General features: G+C 32.9%; 1 protein-coding gene across 1 annotated transcript; it reads right to left on the reverse strand.

Moving 5' to 3' along the window:
- Positions 1-1,732: 1,732 nt before the first annotated feature.
- LOC134707360 (acidic mammalian chitinase-like) lies at positions 1,733-20,932 on the reverse strand. Its single transcript, XM_063567062.1, has 11 exons — positions 20,780-20,932; positions 19,001-19,184; positions 17,319-17,574; positions 16,764-16,885; positions 14,938-15,061; positions 13,341-13,526; positions 10,357-10,476; positions 6,926-7,077; positions 5,037-5,143; positions 3,930-4,592; positions 1,733-1,955 (listed from the first exon to the last, which is right to left on the reverse strand). Exons 1-11 carry the CDS (start codon positions 20,829-20,831, stop codon positions 1,771-1,773), a joined length of 2,151 nt encoding a protein of 716 aa, XP_063423132.1. The 5' UTR covers positions 20,832-20,932; the 3' UTR covers positions 1,733-1,770.
- Between the last annotated feature and the right edge of the window lie 1,144 nt (positions 20,933-22,076).

The raw sequence follows: 22,076 nt of genomic DNA on the forward strand, positions 1-22,076 counted from the left end.
ATGCAAATGTTTTATTGTTTTAAATATATGTATGTGAATCTCATTTTATGTTTGTATGTGGTGAGACTATAATAAAATATTGAATCTGAATCTGTGAAAACTCGAGGGACAATTTGATATTTTTTTTTTAAGTCGAGAAAGATAAGATGAAGACTGTATTGATAGCATTAAACCATATGTGTTAATTACATCAATAGAAATTCGACAACCGACTGAAAAAGCATTTGCCTATAGGATCGGAAAGAAATACACCAACAAGTCGAATCGGAATATGCGTAAGCCACGCCCCAACATTGCAAAAAATATTAAATGTCAGAAAAGATATACTGTACGTAAAAACTCTCCAAAATCAAAAGAGCGAACCATTTCAATTCTGAACACTTTCCCCACGATCGCAAATGTACACAATAACGTGCTTGATTGATACCGTGTCACTTATTTGCAACTTACTCCTTTCTTTTTCGCTTAATATAAGTTGCTTTTTGAAGATGATTGGTTTTTATTTCTATTTATGTCTCTGGTGTTACTTCGACGTCCGACGAAATTGTTTGTTTTGTAAGTAAATGCTAGTAACCAGGTACACCACTATTCATATCCTTTTCTGAGGAGTGTATTTGTTTTGTAAGTAAATAATAAATTACTAATTACCAGTTACACCACTATTTATATCCTTTGCAGTTGTTACATTCTTGATTGACACAAAATAAGGTGATGTTGTATGATTGCAAATGAGACAATATCCACAAAAGTTAAAATGAAGTAGGTATATGCAATTGTATGCAATCACATGACCTTAAACAGTGAAAAAAAGCAACTAACAGCCTAAATTTAAACAAAACAAAATAATAATGACAATTTACGAAAAACTAATATGAACAGACATAAACAAACGGGCGCATTTCATTTGCGCCAATTTTTAAAAAATCAAACCTTTCATTTGCGCCAAAAAAAAACCACCTTCATTTGCGCCATTTTACAGGTATGACAGGTAATATAACGGAAAAGTTAAAAGATTATTTACGATTTATTTTGTTTTTGGTTTGTACATTACTCCCCCTGGATACATGTGTGAGTTCATACTCATTTCTAATACAAAACTGAGAGTCACCAAGGTTATAATTATATATGTAGTGCTCATATGACCAGTCCAGTGTAAGGTGTCAAGATGGACATAGTCAAATCTGAGACAAACAGAGGAAATAATTCTTTGATATTTGATGACCACATATATAGGTTATCAAATGTTTTAAAAAATGGAGACAAATCCTTCAGGTGTACCAAAAAATCTGTAAAGCCTGGATTACGACTGATACGGACAGCAAAACATTTTTTAGCATTACTTGTATGATTTTATCGAGGTTTTGCCATAACTTGTATGATTTTATGATAACTGATTTCTGAGGAAAATGTTTAAAACTTTCTTTATTATTAAAAGACTTTTTAAAAATTTAATGTTTTATACTATTATTACCTGTATCTACATGTATTTACCTGTATTTACCTGTAATATTGGCGCAAAAGAAAGATTTAGTTTTTGGCGCAAATGAAATATGGTTTGTGGCGCAAATGAAAGATTTTTTTGGCGCAAATGAAATGCCAATTGGCGCAAAAGAAAAGCACCGAAACAAACGACGACCACTGAACTATAGGCTCCTGACTTATGACAGGCACATACAGGAAGGGGCAGTTTTAGGACGGAACATCAGCGTTTGTGTGTATAACAAAGGCTAAATAATGTTATATTATAAGATTTATTGATATTCTATGAATTTATCCTATGTAGTTCATACAAGCAGGAACATTGAATGGATAATCACATGCGTCTTGTTTTGGATTGAATGCGGTTCCTGGAGCACAGGGTTCATGAAAGGTAAGTCCGAAGGAACATTGGTAGTACGATCCACAGTCACTAGCATCACTGTATAATCCGTCGGATTTAGTACGACAAAAGTTTGCTACAAAATAGATCCAAGCTATTTCAGAAGAAAAAAAATAATGGTTGTTTTACAGTAGACAAATCATCTAAAACAGCATTTGAACATTTTCGTAAACGAATACTGTAATTAAACCAACTTATTTTCGCGGACACTTTATTCCTCGTTATACCAATTCTAGTCTATTTCGCGGCTTTTTAAATTCGCGATTTTCTTATTTACCGGTTGTAAATGTATAAAGATTTACTCATTCGCGACGATTTATATTTGCGTTATTTTTCTACTCGCGAAAGTCGCAAAATAAATAAATCGCTCGCGAAAAAAAGTTGGTTTACAGTAGATTTGATTCAGGTTCAAGATCTGGTTCGTCTTCGACAAGTTACATTTTTATATATTATGTTGGTGGTGTCAACAATTGTTATAGTTTATTAGTTTATTGTGTTAACTTGACAAAGTATGAAAAAGAAGATGTGGTATGATTGCCAATGATACAACTATCTACAAAAGACCAAATGACACAAACATTAACAACTATAGGTCACCGTACGGCCTTCAACAATGAGCAAAGCCCATACCGCATAGTCAGTTATAAAAGGCCCCGATAAGACAATGTAAAACAATTCAAACGAGAAAACTTACGGCCTTATTTATGTAAAAACTTTTAACGAAAAACAAATATGTAACACATAAACAAACGACCACCACTGAATTACAGGCTCCTAACATGGGACATGCACTTACATAAATAATGTGGCGGGGTTAAACATGTTAGCGGGATCCAAACCCTCCACCTAACATGGGACAGTGGTATAACAGTACAACATAAGAAAGAACTATAAAAATAAGTTGTAAAAGGCTTAACTCATCAGATGGACAAAAAATACAAGTAGACGTGGCCGGGTACATCCCGACACAAAAAGACACAATGAACAGATCTGAGAGTACTCGCAGTTATCTGACATGTCATATCTTTGTTTTTAATCGTTTATAGAATAAAAAAAACATAAACTGATCTTCCGTGGTGCTCCCACCCATATTTGATGTCCTTAATTAATTCATTATGATCCTGTTTGTACTTGCTAGGTTTTTGAAGGGAGAGCTTGAGTGTATAAAACATTTAATTTATGTATCAATTCTGTGTTTGTTTTTTTTATAAAAAAAATTATGTCTTCACATGTTGCCTATACTTAGGACTTATCAGAGACCGATATGCCATATAGAAATATATCCGTTGTTGGAGACTGCAAGTCATTTCTAATTCTATTTTAATAAATGGTTGCTGTTTCCTTATCTTTATCTTTAATAAATTAATCATGCTTGATTCTGGTAATAAATATAAATGAAATAAAACTTAAGGCTTATTTCTATGACATTTCAATTTTTTTTTGTACGAGTCAGTTTTCACACGTTAATTTGTAAACATTTTTTTAATTATTAATTTTAAGTGTTTGTATCTTTTTTCTTCATAACAGCTTCTGGAAATTAAGAAAGCTGAACTTCAATGTTGTGAAATAACATTAGCGGTACCAATTTTGCTGCACATTTCGACAATACATGTCTCTTTAGTGATGCTCGTGGCCAAACTATTTGAAATACAAAGCTTTTATTAAAGATGAAGAGCTTTAATTCAAAATATCCAAAAGGAATAGCCAAATCCGTGAAAGGAATAGCAGCTTTGCATTAGGGAAATATATTTCCTAATTTCTAATAATTTCTAACATTTTGTTATAGCAAATTTTAAAAACACAAAAATCCGTAATTTCATGACAGTACCGAAATACTGGCTACTACTGGGCTGGTGATATCCTCGAGGTTAAACTACTAAATATACGTTTAAAAAAGTGTTCTGTAAATTCCCGATCATATAGTTATTTTGCAAGAAGACGACGCTTCAAATGTATAGTTTTGTGTTAAAGACTATGAAATTCATAATTAACTGTATGATAGGGAATTTATTATGAGGATACAGAAAAGTATCATTATTGCTATACTTACTATTAAAATTAGGAGAGCTGGTAACAGGTGCATTTGTTGGTGACTGAGTAGGTGCATTGGTTTGTACTGGTGCGTTCGTGAAAGCAGGTACGTTGGTAAACACCAATAGTTTAGTTGGAGCATTTGTATGAATAGGAGATGGTGTAGATGTTGGTGCGGGAAAATAAGTTGGACCATTTGTCTGTGCAGGTACATAAGTTGGAGCATTAGTTGGTGCACGTGTGAAAGATAACAGCTTGGTGGGCATATGTGTACCGACAGGATTCGATGTAGGTGAGTTTGTCTTCCAAGGACTATTCGTAAACGCTAGTAATTTTGTTGGAGAATTAGTATTAGCCGGAGTTTGAGACGGCGTGTTTGTATTTGGAGCATTTGAAAACACTAAAAGTTTAGTGGGTCCATTTGTGTTTAAAGGGCTGGTTGTGGTACCGGTCTGTGACGGTTGGTTTGGTTGCAATGGGTTAGTACAGTTAGCATTTCTTGGCCAATCACAATATCTTGTCTTTGAGTTATACTGCAGACCACTTGCACAATGGGCTAAAAATGGCGAACCACTAGCACAAATATAATAAGAATCGCACGATGATGGGTTGGGATAAAATCCATCCCGCATTCCTTTACAACTGAATGTAGAAGGTACTCCAAGTTGTCGAGTAGAGTGCACTGTAAAAGTGAATAATACATTTTATACTACAGAAAAAAAATATTGTTATTTTCTAATAAAATTTAACTGAATTCAATGTTTTTTTTTCTTAATGAATTTGATTTTTAGAGTATAATTATGTAATTAATTAATATTAAAAGATATAGAAGACGCGTCACTGAAACAACAGCTCAACTTTAAACTTTAGATTAGATAATCAATTTGATGTGTAAAAAATCGAAGAAAAAACATACAAACAGATAAATAAAATTCTGGGGAATGTTTGTATTTATTTCTGTATGATGAAATTTCATTTCTTTATTGTTATTGTTATGGTTATTGAAAGACCAGTAACATCAATTTCTAAATTTCTGATAGCTCTAACAAAACGGAATGAAGGGAAAATAATCAACTAAAGAAGACCATATATAAGGAAAACGAAACAATTCTTACACAAATCCTACCTCCTTTTGTTGTATTTATAACTTTTGGTTTAAGCGTTGTACTAGTTGTTGTCAGGTGCTGAGTTGTAGTATGTGAACTTACTAGAGGCGTAGACTGTTGTTGTATTCTTTAAATAAATAGATGCATTTCATTTACAAAAGTGATAGTCATTTTAATCCCGCTCTGGTCAATGCTAAAAATGCTTCTAGATACATATGTATCAGTGCGCTCTTTTAAAGCAATTAAAGATATGTTGAATTTGTCAGCACAAGAGAGAATAATCTTTAGTTTTGCGATGCATCGACTGTCACTTTTTTAAACCTTGTCATGCGACAAAATAGATTTATGCTTGCAAGTGTAAAATTCATAGTAGAGAGCAATTGTGCAATGCATCAGTGGTTTTATCTGTGATGTGTTTTAGTTGATTTTAGTCGCTGATGCATGATTTTTGTTATTGTCAGTAACTGCGAGTACTCTCAAATCGTATTTTCTTGTTAATTCGACCTGTTGATACTGTTTATAATGCTTTTTTAATATTTTTTATTTATATGGATCTTGTCTGTACACCAGCTTTGATTATTTGTAATATCACTTATTCTTACTACATTTGTATAAACTTTAAGATTATAATTATTTTTTTTAAAACCGGGTTTTTTTTCTATAGTGAATATTCATCAATATTTTCGAAGGGTTAAATATTTCTCAGTGGTGTCCTGCCATGGCTTTGTTTGAATTTGTTTGTTAGCTTTTTTGGTCATGAATGTTTGTCTCTAATATTTAATTAACTGTGCATTTGTATTCAGATATCGCAGATCAAATTTATTCGTTCATTGTGTATTCATACGTTTTTTGATTGAGTTAAGCCTGCCAATTGATATTTTATCGTGTGTTTTTCTATGTTGTGATGTTATGCTATTGTTTCAGAAAAAGGGAGAAGGTTTGGATCCATTAAAACGTTCAATCCCGCTGCAAATGTTTGCACCTGTCCTAAGTCAGGAATCTGATGTACAGTAGTTGTCGTTTGTTTATGTAATATATACGTGTTTCTCGTTTCTCGTTTTGTTTATATAGATTAGACCGTTGGTTTTCCCGTTTGAATGGTTTTACACTAGTAATTTTGGGGCCCTTTATAGCTTGTTGTTCGGTGTGAGCCAAGGCTTCGTGTTGAAGGCCGTACTTTAACCTATAATGGTTTTCTTTTTAAATTGTTATTTGGATGGAGAGTTGTCTCATTGGCACTCACACCACATCTTCCTATATCTCTTTATACCAAGAACAAGAGTAAATATAAAAAAAAGGACACAAATTCGACCTTGCAACACACCAACAACGGATCCCTCTCAGACTTGATGCAGCTATCTTCACTTTCGCCTTTTCAGGTAAACACAACCGTTGCATATTTGACATACAAATTTTGTATACAGCAAACGCGGGCTCCCATTGCAGTGTCAAGGAGACAACTATCCAACAGATTCGCCATACGTCTTACAAAATTGTCTTAAACCCTCATCGTATAGTCAGCAATAAAGGGCTCCAACGTAACAAAGTATGAAACAATATTCAAATAAGAAAACCAGCACAACAAAGCAAAACATTTAAACAACCATGTTCGTCTTATATGTATATAGAAGAATAGTTTTGATAAATGATCTATATCAAATCTCTCCTCAACAGCAGCGTATTGCACATTCAAACTAAGAATCGACATTTAGGGACTTAAATATGAAAATTTGTTTTAAAATCTTTTTAAGTTTGTCATTTAGACTTTCCAATATTCAGATTCTATATTAAATTTTGTCAACTTCTATAACGATGGCCACAATTCAGAATACCAATACCCCTCTTTTTCGATGTAAACTATTTCTTGAATAAAAGTAATAAAGTAAGCAGTGAACAGATTTTAACTTACGGCTTTATGACAGGACCTCCACTTCTCTTAAGTTCATCTTTTATTGCATTTACTAAAGGAAATTTCCCTTGTCCACAGTTACCATGAAAATCATCAAGATCTAGAGCCCAGACCATAGTTCCACCAAAACCATGCTGTTTGATGTACTGCACCTGTTTCCAAGAAAATCATTAGAGTAAGTGTAATGAATATCCCAATTAATACTGTTCTCTAAGTATGTCGTATAAGACCTTTTCAACACTTGTCCACACTTACAGTTGAGCACGACTACGACAGTAATATGTGAGGGGTCGTCTCGAGAATAAAAATTGAAAATTACACTATACATCACTTAGAGATTTAATGCCTAATTTTTTTTTTATTGACAACGATATAACTTTCCAAAAAGAGTAAATTGAATGGATTTTTAAATTTAGAAGGATAAAACAATATTTCAACTTATTTTCTGTACGGTGAAAAAAAACCCAGAAAAAATCAGATTAAAAAAAACCCAAAACACCAGCGATTTCTGATCGACTGAAAAGGAATCAAATATGAAGGCCGTACACAGCATCAACTTTTAGAGGAATTGGTTCAGGCGTACAAAACATGCGACGGGGTTTTACTAATCTAAAAAAACTCCCTTATGCATGGTCATAGACGAAAATTAAAAAGAATCATTAGTACGATTATAAAACCGGCAAAGATTTGTTAAGGAAAAAAGAAACAGCAAAACAATTTCTGACCCGTTGACAACAGAATAAAATATACCAATGACAGTGTATCTTATAAACCAACGATACTTAATCAACACTGACCCCATTAAACTTCATTGCTAAGCAATTCCCGCTTCTTGCAAGAAACTTAGAGGTAATTTTAGAGAACAGGGGAACGGCTCTACGATGAAAAGGACAACGTCTGGTTTTTTTTTTCGGAACACGAGCAATTATAATGGACAATCAGTTCGTGAGGACGACACCATAATTAAATGAGGGGAAAAATAAGCCATTGGACTCCCAACCCCTACTTAGCACTATCCAAAAAGAATTTGCGATCATGACAAAGCTCTATAGTAACTAGTATGTTGCATTATAAATTCCATACGCAGCTATGTACTGCTTAAATGTTGATACATCTCCCTTTATTCAAGAAGTAAATACACCAACTTTAACAAGGTATCTTGATCTTTTCCTTTAACCTTTGAAATCAATATGTGTTTACCTCTCCCAAAATTAAATATGTACATCGGGTAAGGTTTAGATCATTAAAAAAGGCTCGACCGTGTTAACAAGTGTGAAAACAGACGGACAGACTACCAAGTAATAATGTTTCAGAAATTCTCAGAAATTTTTAGAAAAACTTTTACAGATACACATTAATTTCATTCTTATTGGCATGCGGCATAATCATAAAGTTGAAGAGAAAACTGATCAGGATGCGGAATGATCTTCTCTAGCTACACATAACCGCCAAACCGAATGTATATATCGTAGGAATAATCAGACGTTTTTGTCTTTGAGACGACCCCTCCATTTAACCTGTTTACTGTAGGTATCATTAGTCGGTGTCGAGAGTTGTTGAAAAGGTCTAATATTAGACCTTTTCAATATCTCTCGATACCTACAGTTGAGAACGACTACGACAGGTTAAATGTGAGGGGTCGTCTCAAAAAGGGAGATCATTATTGATTTTATTGCTTTCATTGACAATGATACAACTTTCCTACAGAGTCCAAATGACATGGATTTTTTAATTTATCTAAGTCACATTTCATGTTTTAAGACGTTGAGCTTCTAGCTGTCCTGTTAGAATTTGGAAAAAAGAAAAGAACATAGCATGTTTTATTTTAGTGAATATTTAATCAGAAATAAAGTCAGGAGCCTCTGGTCTTGTATGATTTTTATTTTTAGTTTCTTGTGTACAAATTGGAGTTAAGTATGTCGTTCATTATCACTGAACTAGTAAATATATTTGTTTAGGAGCTAGCTGAAGGACCCCCCCGGGTGCGGGAATTTCTCGCTGAATTTAAGACCAGTTGTTGACCTTTTGCTGTTGTCTGCTCTATGATCGGGTTGTTGTCTCTTTGGCACATTTTTCTTTTTTATTCTATAACCGAAACTTTATACCGGAATTTAACATAGAGAAAAAAATATTGACCGGATGAAAACAGAACAAAATATAGCAATGGCAGTGTATTAAAAAAAATCAACACAATTTTATCAACTTCTTGTAAGAACCAAAAGGTCACTTTCAGGAACGGGGGAAGGACACTACGACGAAGGGACCAGGTATGTTGTTTCCTTGTCCAACAAGAGTTTGAAATGTTTTAAACAAACTCTGTAGTATAAACCAACAACTTAAAATATAAATTTAATTCCATGCGCAACTATTTACCAAAAAAAAAATGCACTTCTTATATGTTGTAACCTTGAAACGAGAAGTCATATTTTTTTTTTAATTCATCAAGGAAAAACATCAACTCTAAGATATCTTGAAGCGGGAAAGTCCATCGATGAAAAATAGATGTGACATTTTCCTTCCACTTTAACAATCATTATGTGATTTTCGCTCCAGAAATTGAATATGTACATCAACTAAGGTAAAGATCGGTGAAAAAAACACCAAGTTGGTCGTGTTCACAAGTGTGATGCGGACGGACGGACAGACAGTCTTGAAAGTAATTTGTTTTACAAATTTTGAAATATTTCATAAAACCTATTACACCAACAAATTGATCGTTACTAGAATGCGGCAAATATTTGGTGAAAAATCACATAATCATTAAATTGAAGAGATGCATAATGATTGCAGTATAATTTTTTTTATCAATTTAACATGAAATTATTTCTAAATACATACAAAATAAGAAGATTATATGATAGAGATATATATTTATTTATTTATTTGGTTAATATATATTCAGAAGCTATATAGTTAACTCAGTATATAACCGCCAATCCAATATGTAACGCAATGAGAATCGTGATGTTTTTTTGTCTTTGAGACGACCCATCAATTTTACCTGTAAACTGTAGGTGTCATTAGTCGGTGTCGAGAGATATTGAAAAGGTTTATTAGTCAGGTAATTAGAATTTTGAAATAAAGAAAAAGCTGACAAAAAGAAAGCATGTGATGATGTTCTGTCAAATGATTCAAACAATCTAAATAAGATAACATGCAACTTTCTCCAGAAAGAATGGAAATATTTTGCCTGTATATTATAGGCTGTGAGAATTTGAGAAAGACAAAAAGTTTCCGTCGATGGTTAACATTTCAAGATGTTAGTAGAGTAAACCATTATAGGTCAATGTACGGTCTTAAACACGGAGCCTTGGCTCACACTGAACAGCAAGCTATAAAGGACCACTTAAATTACTGGTATAAATTACTATTGTAAAACCATAAAAACCAATTTTGTGTGTTTTTTCACATTAAACATCCATTTTAGATACCTTTGTTTTAATACTATCAACATCTTCATATCCAATCCATTGTGATCCTTTTACAACATAGGGGACCATTTGATCAGCAAGATAGTGTCTTGTTCCACCAGTTTTCAATAGTTCACAAATCTGATTTAACATAATGACGTAAAGATTATTCGTATTTCAATTAGAAATACTTAAATATGAGCTTTGAATTCTTTCACCAGTGCATTTATTCTACCATGTCTGCCTGTAGAAATGCACCAGCAAGTTAAAGTTAAAATTATGAAGCTTAATAGGTTAATTGTTTTTTTTAAAAGCAGAATCTAGCCATTCAAAGTGTATATTTTCTTACTCACAATCAACGCTACCTATAGTAAAACTCTGCTATTTATTATTTCATGATTTCATTATAACATACAGCTTTGAGTCTTTGACTTTTTTCTAAAATACTGGTGACTAACACTACAAACTCTTAAAAGTCTGAAATGGCCTATATCTGTACTCCACTGTACTGATTTTTACTCGCCCAGTCTGAATTGGTCTGAATTTTAGTTCATATTACTCGACCCCAATCTTAATCGTACTCGACTGTACTGATTTGTACTTTACCCTTATCTTTGACGTTGAAAATATTCTGCACTATTACTCGATCAGACTGAAACAGTCTTAACCCGTTCTCGACATATTTGTGTCATCAAGTCTTAACCATAATCGACTAAAGGTCTGAACAATACTCGACCTGTCTGAACCATACTTGACCGAATAACCCCTACCTTTTTTTTTTAATTTTAACTGTTAACACACATTTCTTTTTAACAGCCACAATATAATTAAGATATATTTGAAAATTATAAACATATTTTACATTCTTTCTCAGATTTTTTAAATAGAGATGGTTAAATCAAATTATGTTATATATAAATAATTTTATTTTCATTAATTTTAAAGTTTAAGAGTTTTGTAAAAAAAAAATTTTGTTTCACCTTCAAACCACACTTATACTGAGGGTAATTAAACCTTAGTTAGGTGATTCCTGTTGGCATGTTTTTTTATTCATAATTTCCGAAATTCCTAAATTCCGAAAAAATGTCTACACAAGTTTTATTGTTTATACATACGATAGTAATATAATTATATTTTTAATGAGGTATCAACATCCAACAAAATCACTTAAATAGTTTAAAAGAGGTACGAAAGATACCAAAGGGACAGTCAAACTCATAAATCTAAAACAAACTGACAACGCCATGGCTAAAAATGAAAAAAGACAAACAGAAAAAACAGAAAAACAATAGTACACATGACACAACATAGAAAACTAAAGAATAAACAAACCGAACCCCACCAAAAACTAGGGGTGATCTCAGGTGCTCCGGAAGGGTAAGCAGATCCTGCTCCACATGTGGCACCCGTCGTGTTGCTTATGTGTTTACAAATCCGGTAAATAGTCTAATTCGGTAGGTCTCATCATAAAAGGGAAGGGGATTGTAGTTACGACGTAAGGAACATATCCGATATCATTTGTGAAACGGTTTACCATAACGGTCAACCAACTCGTGATGGCGTCCGTAAAATTTACGAAGGGATGATTTCAACTTCACCATTTGGAACTCTTGGTTTAATAGCTTCCTTGTGAGCAGCAACCCTCTATCAAGTAAATCATGATAGGAAATGCAAGCACGGGAATATCGTATCAATTGGGAGATATATACCCCGTATGCAGGTGCTGCTGGAATATTGCTACTTAGAAATGGAAAGTTCACAATTGGAAAGCTGAAATCATCTCTTTTGTCGTAAAGTTTTTTTTCAACCGACCCTCATTGTCGATTTCTAGATGTAAGTCAAGATATGAAGCCGACTTAACTGTATCTGTTGTATCCTTTATCTCTAGTTCGATGGGATAGATGCGTTCCACATAGTCATTGTTTAGTGAAAGAACATTATCTATATAGCGGAAAGTAGAGTTAAAGGATATTGCTAACTTCTTATCTTTCTTCCTAAGAAGTTCCTGCATGAAGTCAGCCTTATAATAATAAAGAAACAAGTCGGCAAGTAGAGGGGCACACATTATATTAGAAATATATATTATATTATAATTTTGGATTAATGATAATATATATATATATATATATCAAATTGATCAGGAATAAAAAAATAAAAGAAATTAATAAAAATATTCTTCTGGCTAGTTATTATGTATAGATTAATACCTCCTACTTCTGGGCAAACTCATTAAACAGATCACACCTGCACTGGGGTAAAGCTTATAACCGTAACTGCATTCACGGTCACCCCAAGATGCCGGATGAAAAATTAGGTCAGTATCTGTATTGTCTGTTAAAGTTTTTCTATATCATTTTCTTTACATAGATATATTGATGCATGGTTCAGACGCGTTTTAAATTGTACAAGTTCTGACTATAAAGTTTTCTTCAGACTACAATCGAGTTCAATCAAGTAAATCTACAATACAGACTGGTCGAGTAAAAGTCAGTACAATTGAGTACAAATATAGGCCATTTCAGACTTTTACTGGTGTGTAGTGTAAAGTTTCCTGTAATTGAACAAATTATGAAAAGTTGTGTTTCGTTAATCATTACATCGCAACTCTAATGAAGAGTGTTTGTTTGTAAGTGTTTATCGACCGTGGCTAGATCATGGCGACCTGTTGTTATTGGTTTGGAAAGCCAGGATACCCAGGAAGAACATTTGATCTTAGAAAGGTAAACAGGCAATCATTTGAGATATAAAACAATCAGTTTAAAACAAAATTGTTTTAGAATTGTGCATGTTAAATTCGAAAACCACAAAACAGAAAAAATGAAGGCTGAATATACTAGTTCATCATAGGAAATTATCGAAATAACCGAAAATCTAGAAAATGAAATATAAATTTGTTAGCTTGAAATTGTCGAGCAACTTGTTGTGTGAACAACTATATCTGAAATGCGACTTAGGTTGACCAAATTCAACTACTAAACACATGTTAAACTACAACAAAGGTATACCTCATAATATGACATGAATCCCTTCTCTCCAGTAAAAGGTCCAGCATTACATGGACTTCTGGAAGTTGAGTCTAAATCATGATTTCCTGGGTTTTGTAGAGTGAATCCTCTCCCATACATAGCCAACCCTACATTAATCATAGGTGCTGGCATACCTCCTTTGACCCAATAATTAGCGACCCAATCCTAAGAAAATATTAATTTTATAATGCATTTATTATTGCAGCTGCATTTACTTTTAAAAAAAAATTTTGGTTGAATTATTGATTTTATATAAAGCTTAAAAACAAAATGACACAAGTACAATGGATATAGGAAGATGTGGTGTGAGTGCCAATGAGACAACTCTCCAACCAAATAACAATTTATAAACGTAAACATTTATAGGTCAATGTACGGCCTTCAAAATGGAGCCTTGGATTACACCAAACAAAAAGCTATAAAAGGCCCCAAAAAATAGCGTAAAACCATTCAAACGGGAAAACCAACCGTATATATTACATAAACAAACGACAAATACTGTTCATCAGATTCCTGAATAAGGACAGGTGCAAACATTTGCAGTGGGATTTAACGTTTTAATGGTAACAAACCTTCTCCCTTTTATTGAAACAATAGCATAACATCACAACAAAGACAACCACGCGATAAAATGTCCATTGGAAGGCTTAACTCAATCAAAAAACGTAAATCAACATACTATGAACGAATAAATTTGATCTGCGATACATGAATTCAAATGCACAGTTAATAAAATATAAGGGACAAACATTCAAGGCCAAAAACAAACAAACAAGTCCAAACAAAGCCGTGTCAAGACACCAAAGCGAAATATTTAACCCTTCGAAAATAGTCACTTTTTTTAATTATAAGGGGCATCAATGAAGCATGACTTGAGCAGGGCCCCTTAGGTCAGTCAGTGCCCTCCCGAAACCCCTTACAAAAAGTTCTGAATTCGCCACTGATTAGGTATATAATATGTGTTTTCAGCCGTGAATCACCTTCACTAATGATTAAATGGATGTATCTGTCGTAGAGTTGTCAAATAGTTATTGTATCTGCTAAAGATTTTTTGGGATAATATTGGTGACTATTATTATTTGATAAGGATGTCGTCAAAAATGTTTGGCTAGTTAAAACCCTTTAAAAACAAAAAAAAAGAAGGCACATTCCTTAATTAAAAATAAATATACGATGTTGAGGGAAACATTTATAACAGTCTTTATTACAAATGTTAAGATATTAGTAGTTGGTACGATAAAATCGTTCATTGGTGTGCAAGTGACCTAATACGATATATATGCATGGGGTCAGAAATTTCATACGGGGATTCGAGTCTCTCGTCCTTGGCCGGGTCTCAACTTTTCCAATCATATTGTGCATAATATTGTTGAAAAATGATGCCCTTAATGGGTTCTTGATTAGATTAATAGAACTGTTATCTTATTTTATCTTATTTTATGCTACTGAGATATAGTAGCACCATATCGCCTTGCACTAAACCCGGCTTGCTTGAACACTCAACCATCTAGGCTCGACATATATATATATATCTGATATGTATTAAACTCTTGTACATAGCTGCACGTCAACTTACCAAGTTCATTGTAGCAGCATCTCCTGTTTCTCCATTGTGTTTAAATAAACCACTGTTGTGACCTGTTTTGGTTTCCCAGCTACCATGTAAATCATACGTCATAAGATTGACCATATCTAAAGATCTGAATAACAGAAATGCAACTTTCTTATGTTCAGTTAATGATTTATTGACGATTTTTAATGAAAAATCTAACCATACTACGAAGTCCAGCTTTGTTCCAAGTTCAAATGAATGAATAATATAAAGTTTTTCCCCGCAAAAAGTAGGCTTCATTTCTACATTAACTTTTAATTGCTTATGTTTTAAAATAGTCTAGCTGTTACTTTCTGATTCCTATTAAACAAACAAAATTATAATCATAATTTATGAACTGAAAGGAAAGATGAAGCGGTACATGTTATTCATTATATCGGAGGATTCTTGATATATATTTGTTGTACGTAAAAAACAGGTACTAAATCTGATTCACCGATTTTCTATAGGGAAAGGGATATCTTTAATTTCCATTTTATATGAGTTATATCAAAATTCACATTGAAATACGCTTGTGCTTTTTTATATTGTATACTCGTCTTTTTTATACGTAAGCTTGGGCTTTTTGACATGCAATAAATCTGGGAAAACAAACCATGTTAACTTGGTATGGTTTTTCCTCATCTTAATTAAACAAATTAAATAGAAATTAATTTCTCTGTGTATGTTGTACATTAGACCTAGAAGTAAACTTTCTAATCAGGACTGACGTAATTTGTTGAAGGAAGTCTGGTAGATATATTATCTGTACGAGTTGTCAGATAAAAGAACATAATCTTTACACTTGATGACAGTCAAATGACTGAATTATAAATTGACGTTTATATAGGTATCAAAGTTACCAGGCTTATAATTTGATACGACAGACGCGCGTTTCGTCTGCATAAGAACCATCAGTAACTAGCTCACCAAAATAGTTAAAAAGTCAAACAAATATAAAGTTAAAGAGCATTCAGGATCCAAAATTCCTTTATGCGTTCATCGTGTTATTGAAACTTTATCCGTCTTTACAAGCGTTATATCTTTGACTAAGAACTTGCCTAATAGGCGTATTAATTTTTTTTTATGAAAAACTGTGCGTAAAAAGTTAATTTTTTTTTTATTATCAACAATTGCGTCAATTTGTGTGTTTGATAACACAAACTTTTGATGCATGTCATTTCCATCTGATTTCTACAGTTCGTTCTTATGTTGTGTTGTTAAACCACTGTCTCTTGTCAGAAAAAGGATTGATTGAGCACTCACTGTCAATAGATATAGAAAGATGTGGTATGAATTCCAATTAGACAGCTCTCAATCCAAGTCACAATTTATAGAAGTAAACCATTATAGGCCAAGGTACGGTCTGAGCTTTCAATGGCTCACACCGAACAACAAGCTATAAAAGGCCCCAAACATTATAAGTATGAAACCATTCATAAGAGAAAAACAACGGTAATATATATATTAAAAACGAGAAAACACGAAACATTTATGAACCACATAAACAAACGACAACTACTGAACATCAAATTCCCGACTTAGGACAGGTTCAAATAATAGCAGCGGGTTTATATAGATTAAACCGTTGGTTTTCCCGTTTGAATGCTTTTACATTACTAATTCCTGAGGCCCTTACTAGCTTACTGTTCGGTGTGAGCCAAGGCTCCGTGTTGATGACCGTACCTTGACCTATAATGTTTTTTTTTTTTATAAATTGTCATTTGGATGGAGAGTTGTCTCATTGGCACTCATACCACATCTTTCTATATCTATGTATGACAAAACTTCCCTCATATAATATTACTCACTTTGCCATCTCCGGTATGTTGTAGCCACCCATATTACTTTTGCCTGCGGGAACAGCAGCAGACAAAATCAGTTTTGGTTTTCCAGTAGTTCTCGTTTCGGTATCAAATTCTTGCTTTAAAGTCTACAAAATATCTATTAATCTAAACACTCGTTTCATTTATCTCTTCTTTTACTTTAAATCGAAGACGTTCATTCGATTTATCAAAAAGATGTATGGAAAACAACATTATGGATGTATGTGTCTGTCCCAAGTCAGGAGCCTGTAATCAGTGATAGTCGTTTGTTGCTGTGTTACATATTTGTTTTTCGTTTATTTTTTTGTACATGCATGAGCCTGTTAGTTTTCTCGTTTGAATTGTTAATCATTTGTCATTTCAGAGCCTTTTATAGCTGACTAAGTGGTATGAACTTGCTGATTGTTGAAGGCCGTACGGTGACCTATAGTTGTTAATATCTGTGTCATTTTGTCCCTTGTGAAGAACTGTCTCATTAGCATTAAAATACCACATCATATTTTTTGTAAAATGTAAATTAGTGGTAAATTCTAGATATACCTTCAGTAATTCGATGTAGTTGTTCCTGTCTGCTGCTGTTGATCCAGATCGTCTGGTTGGATATTCCCAATCAATATCTAAACCATCGAAATCGTGTTTTCTCAGAAATGCAATACTTGTTTTAACGAATTCCCGTCTGCTTGCGTCAGTAGCAACCATTTTGCTAAACGGTTTTGAACCCAATGTCCACCCTCCAACGGCAATGAGAGTTTTCAGATTTTGGTTCTGAGTCTTTAAATCATTGAATTTAGCATACCTAAAACATCATAAAGTGGTTTTTTTTAATATTTTCCCGCCACAAGCACCATGCACAATAGACTTCCTAATTTAAGGTAGCACAATACAAAGATTTTTTCACTCCAAGCCAGACACCTTTAAACCGATGTAATTCATTTCATCATTCTTCATATTTTATAATAAGGTACCAAAAAGAAAGAATAAAGATCAATCTTTTAAATTGTGATAATTTCATTATGACATAATTATTACATAATTAATTGTTATGTAATCTATAAAATATTTTGGGATCCTATGAATAACAAAGATGCTAAATCCATTCAAGTATGGACATCACAATATAGCAAATAATAACATAACAAGTAATTATGAAACAATTATGTCATAAATTAATGAAATTTTCAAAATTTGAAAGATAAATCCTTCTTCTTTCTTTTGGTACCTCATTTATAAAATTTAAAAAATTAAGGATGAGTGGAATTACATCAGTTTAAAGATGTCTGATTGGGGATGAAAAATCTTTGTATTAAGAAGAAGACGATAAATACGCTATGTGATAATGGCTAATAAAAATCATCTTGACAAAATGTACCACAATTATCATAAAATTGAGAATTCAAATGGGGAATGGGTCAAACAGATAGAATAGACAACAGCAGAAGGTCATCAATAGGTCTTCAATTGAGCGAGAAATTCCCGCACCAGAGGAGTACTTCAGCTGGCCCCTTAACAAATATATATATATATATATATACAGTAGTTCAGTGACAATGAACGCCTTACTAAACTCCAAATTATACACAAGAAACTAAATTAAACATAATACAAAACTAGCAAAGGTCAGAGACTCCTGACTTGGGACAGGCGCAAAAATGCGGCGGGGTGAAACATGTGTATGAGATCTTAACCCTCCCCTATATCTCTAGCCAATGTAGAAAAGTAAATGCATCACAATACGCACATTAAAATGCAGTTAAAGAGAATTCCGAGTCTGATGTCAGAAGATGTAATAAAAGAAAATAAACAAAATTAAAATAAAATAATACATAAATAACAACAGACTAGTCTACTAGCAGTTACATCATAGTATGTTTCAATAGAAAATCATATAGCAAAATACTTAGTACATGTTTCTGAAATAACTTTCACGAGATATGCTTGTTGCAAAAAAAAATAAAAAATGTAGCCATTATTATAAAGTAAAGCATTGAGAGCATACGAACATGATGGACCGAAACATAACAATGTTTAAATCGTTCAAAGAAAACTTTGCCTGCTGAAGTTTAATCCTTAATTGGAGCACAATATCAGAATAAGCTTAAAACTTGTTTAATTTGTGCCAATGATTTCTGATTCCAATGAAAATTACATGCATACAGTATACTAGTATGTATAACTAAGTGATCAGAATAGTTTGCTTGAGAATTTGACGTTTAAAGCCTTACATTCCTTTCATCCAGGGAGTACTTTCATCATTCCATTCAAACGAGTGTAGTTTGTTCCCCTGTAATTTGGCAAAGGAGTATATAAGATGTGTACATAAGTCCGGACCTATATTTGTTGGCGTGAATTTTCCAGCGGAGGTTCTATACTGCGACCAGTTTGTATGATAACAGACCCTTCGATATGCTGAAATGGTACAATTGAATTCAACATTAACAAAACGTAATATGATATCCAACAGTGAACGGCAGTGTTTGTACGATTTCAGAAGAGATTGTTTTGATGGAATAGTAATTTTATTTAAGAATTGAATGCTTCTTTTTGTAAATTTATTGGGGTGTAAAAGTGTTGACCGAAGTACATTTTGTATGAAGCGCGGAAGCGCTTTATTCTTAAAATGTACGCACAGTCAACGCTTTTACACCCCTATAAAGTTACAAAACGAAGCATTCAATACTTATAATTACATTTTTTCGCTAGGATCATGAAAACACGATTTTTATCAAGTTTTATTTAATTCACCTGTGCACTTTATTGTGAGACCTCGTGTCATCATGAATGATAAATGTTATTGTCTAATGCAACTGCTTACGGAATAACATGTGATGTGCAGTTAGCCAATCAGAATAACGTATCATAATGAAACATACATCTAATGTAATTATTAGAAAATAAAGGATAAGATGTATCTAATCGTGACACAAATTACTACGCGAACATGAAACTTCTAAAACAAAATAACACAGAACTTCTATTGCTGTTCTTCATTCAAAAGTCACAGAGAGGCCTTCAACATGGAGTCAAAGCTATCACCTCACTGCATGTTTAAGACAACTCGTGCTCATATCACAGATTTCAGCGGAGTTATATGATAGAAGTCGACCACACTTCAAATGTGCATTGCACAGTCAACAATAATCACTGATGTGGTGCTACTAAGATTGTCAATTGTTCCGTTAAATTGGATAAGTGTATTTATACAAATAAAACTGAAGTAATGAGAAGTAAATATGGTTAATATTTTGACTCATTTGATCCGAAATCCAAAAGCATTGAAAATCTTCTCTAAAGCTACCTTTACATCATAGCAATTTGCATATTTTGAAAATTAATGGAAAACCTGACAAAAAGTCATATTTTCTAAGTGCAACTACCCGAAGTTTGAAAATATTGACAAATTCCACATCTATGCAAATAGATTAATGGGCTTGGATGGAGAGTCGACTCATTGGCACTCATACCACATCTTCCCATATCTATTTTATAATAAATATTCATTCTTTCTATGCAAGGCATGTTTTTAAAACAGTCTGACAAATGATTGCATCATTTTAAACAAGATCGCAGTATCTTTTATATTTAAAACGAGAACTACGATTTATCAATCAATGGAGATTGAAAAAGGGTTGTAAGACTTAAAAATAACAATGTGTTCTTGATATTGGCGAATGGTTTACCACTCGGTCGAGCTGCGAATAAGTTAACTAAAATAAACATGTTGATACTTTTACAGAAAAAAACTCTATGAACAAACATTTCTCTAAGTTACCAATACTCATTTTTCAAATGTCACATTCATATAGACTATATGCGCATTGTATTATTATGAATGTTTTAAGATTTTATTTTTAATTGTTCCGTCAATGTGGAATAGTTAACATATTCCTAGTACTGGAATAAATGTATAATGGAACAATGGTTAACTATGTTTATACATATATATATAGATAGATAATAAAATGTTTAAGATAAGTTTTCACACAGTTAAGCTAAACTCTTACCTGATTCGACATTTCCAATAACTAGTAGACTGAGAATAATTCTTAAATACATAATTGTAAAATTCTTAATAATTAACTAAGACGTGTGTTCTAGACAATAACAAAAATCAAAAGTGCAGTAGGACACCTTCGATTGTCGCCCTGGATAAGATAAGTCGCCCACGATCGAAAGCACGTGCCATTTCTTATAGTAGTTTTTATGCACATATTTGTCAGAACATTATGCAATACAACCCCATAGATATATAGTCAATCAACATAGGACTAAGAAGAGAAAACGGATATACTCAATTATAAGAAGAACACCTGACATAAGAACTAACCTTAAATCGAAACTTCATGTTGAAGTCAATAAGTAGACATATTATCCACATACTACAATATAGTGATAAAGACAAGCATTGAGATTATCACAATAGGAAGAGATACGTATGTGAAGAAATGAGAAATTAGGAAATGTTCCAATTGAACACAATGACATGTATCTTATAATACAGCCTACTAAATCAAACAAAAGCTGTTATTTGCTGTCAGTAACTGGGAATACTCTCAGATCTGTACTTAGTGTCTTTTGTTTTTGGGTACCCTTCTACGTTTACTCTGGGGGTTTTGTGGTATGCATTTCTATTTATATTCATTTGATGAGTCAAACATTTTGCCACTGATTTTTCTAGTTTTTTCTTAAGTTGTACTGTTACACCACTGTTCAAGGTAAGAGGTTAAATTGTTAACAGAATTTATCATAAGTAAGTAACAGAGACGAACTCTGACTCTATAATTTTAAAGCGTCTAGTTCAAAAATTTAGTCGACCAATCGCCTCTGTAAGACGGTTCAGATTGAATATTGTATAAAAATAAGACTTTCATATGATGAATAGTTGCAGTGAACATAGATCGTCGTTCTGAATGACATAATTTTGAAATAAATGCGGTTATTCTGCTTAAAAACATTTATGCACTAGAGAAAATTAAGATACATCAAACCCTATCCTATTAAAGTATCTATGATCCTAAATATCTAGTCGCACTCTTTATCCTGAATTATGTGCGGTAACCAAAACATAACACACATGTTTCTTGTGACAAGGCTATTAACGATAAAACAAATGAATTGTTGACAAATATGTAACTTCAAACAATCTTTATATCCAAAGAAATGGTTGAATAACAGGAAATCAAAAGAAGATATCCCTACAGATAAACAACAATTAAATAATTAGGAAGACATGGTAGTATAGAAAACCCTACTCGATGACATCGACAAGAGACAAAATAAGCTAGCTAAGGCTTATATTTA

This window comes from Mytilus trossulus, chromosome 2 (assembly GCF_036588685.1).
Source record: "Mytilus trossulus isolate FHL-02 chromosome 2, PNRI_Mtr1.1.1.hap1, whole genome shotgun sequence".
NCBI classification, from domain to species: Eukaryota; Metazoa; Mollusca; class Bivalvia; order Mytilida; family Mytilidae; genus Mytilus; species Mytilus trossulus.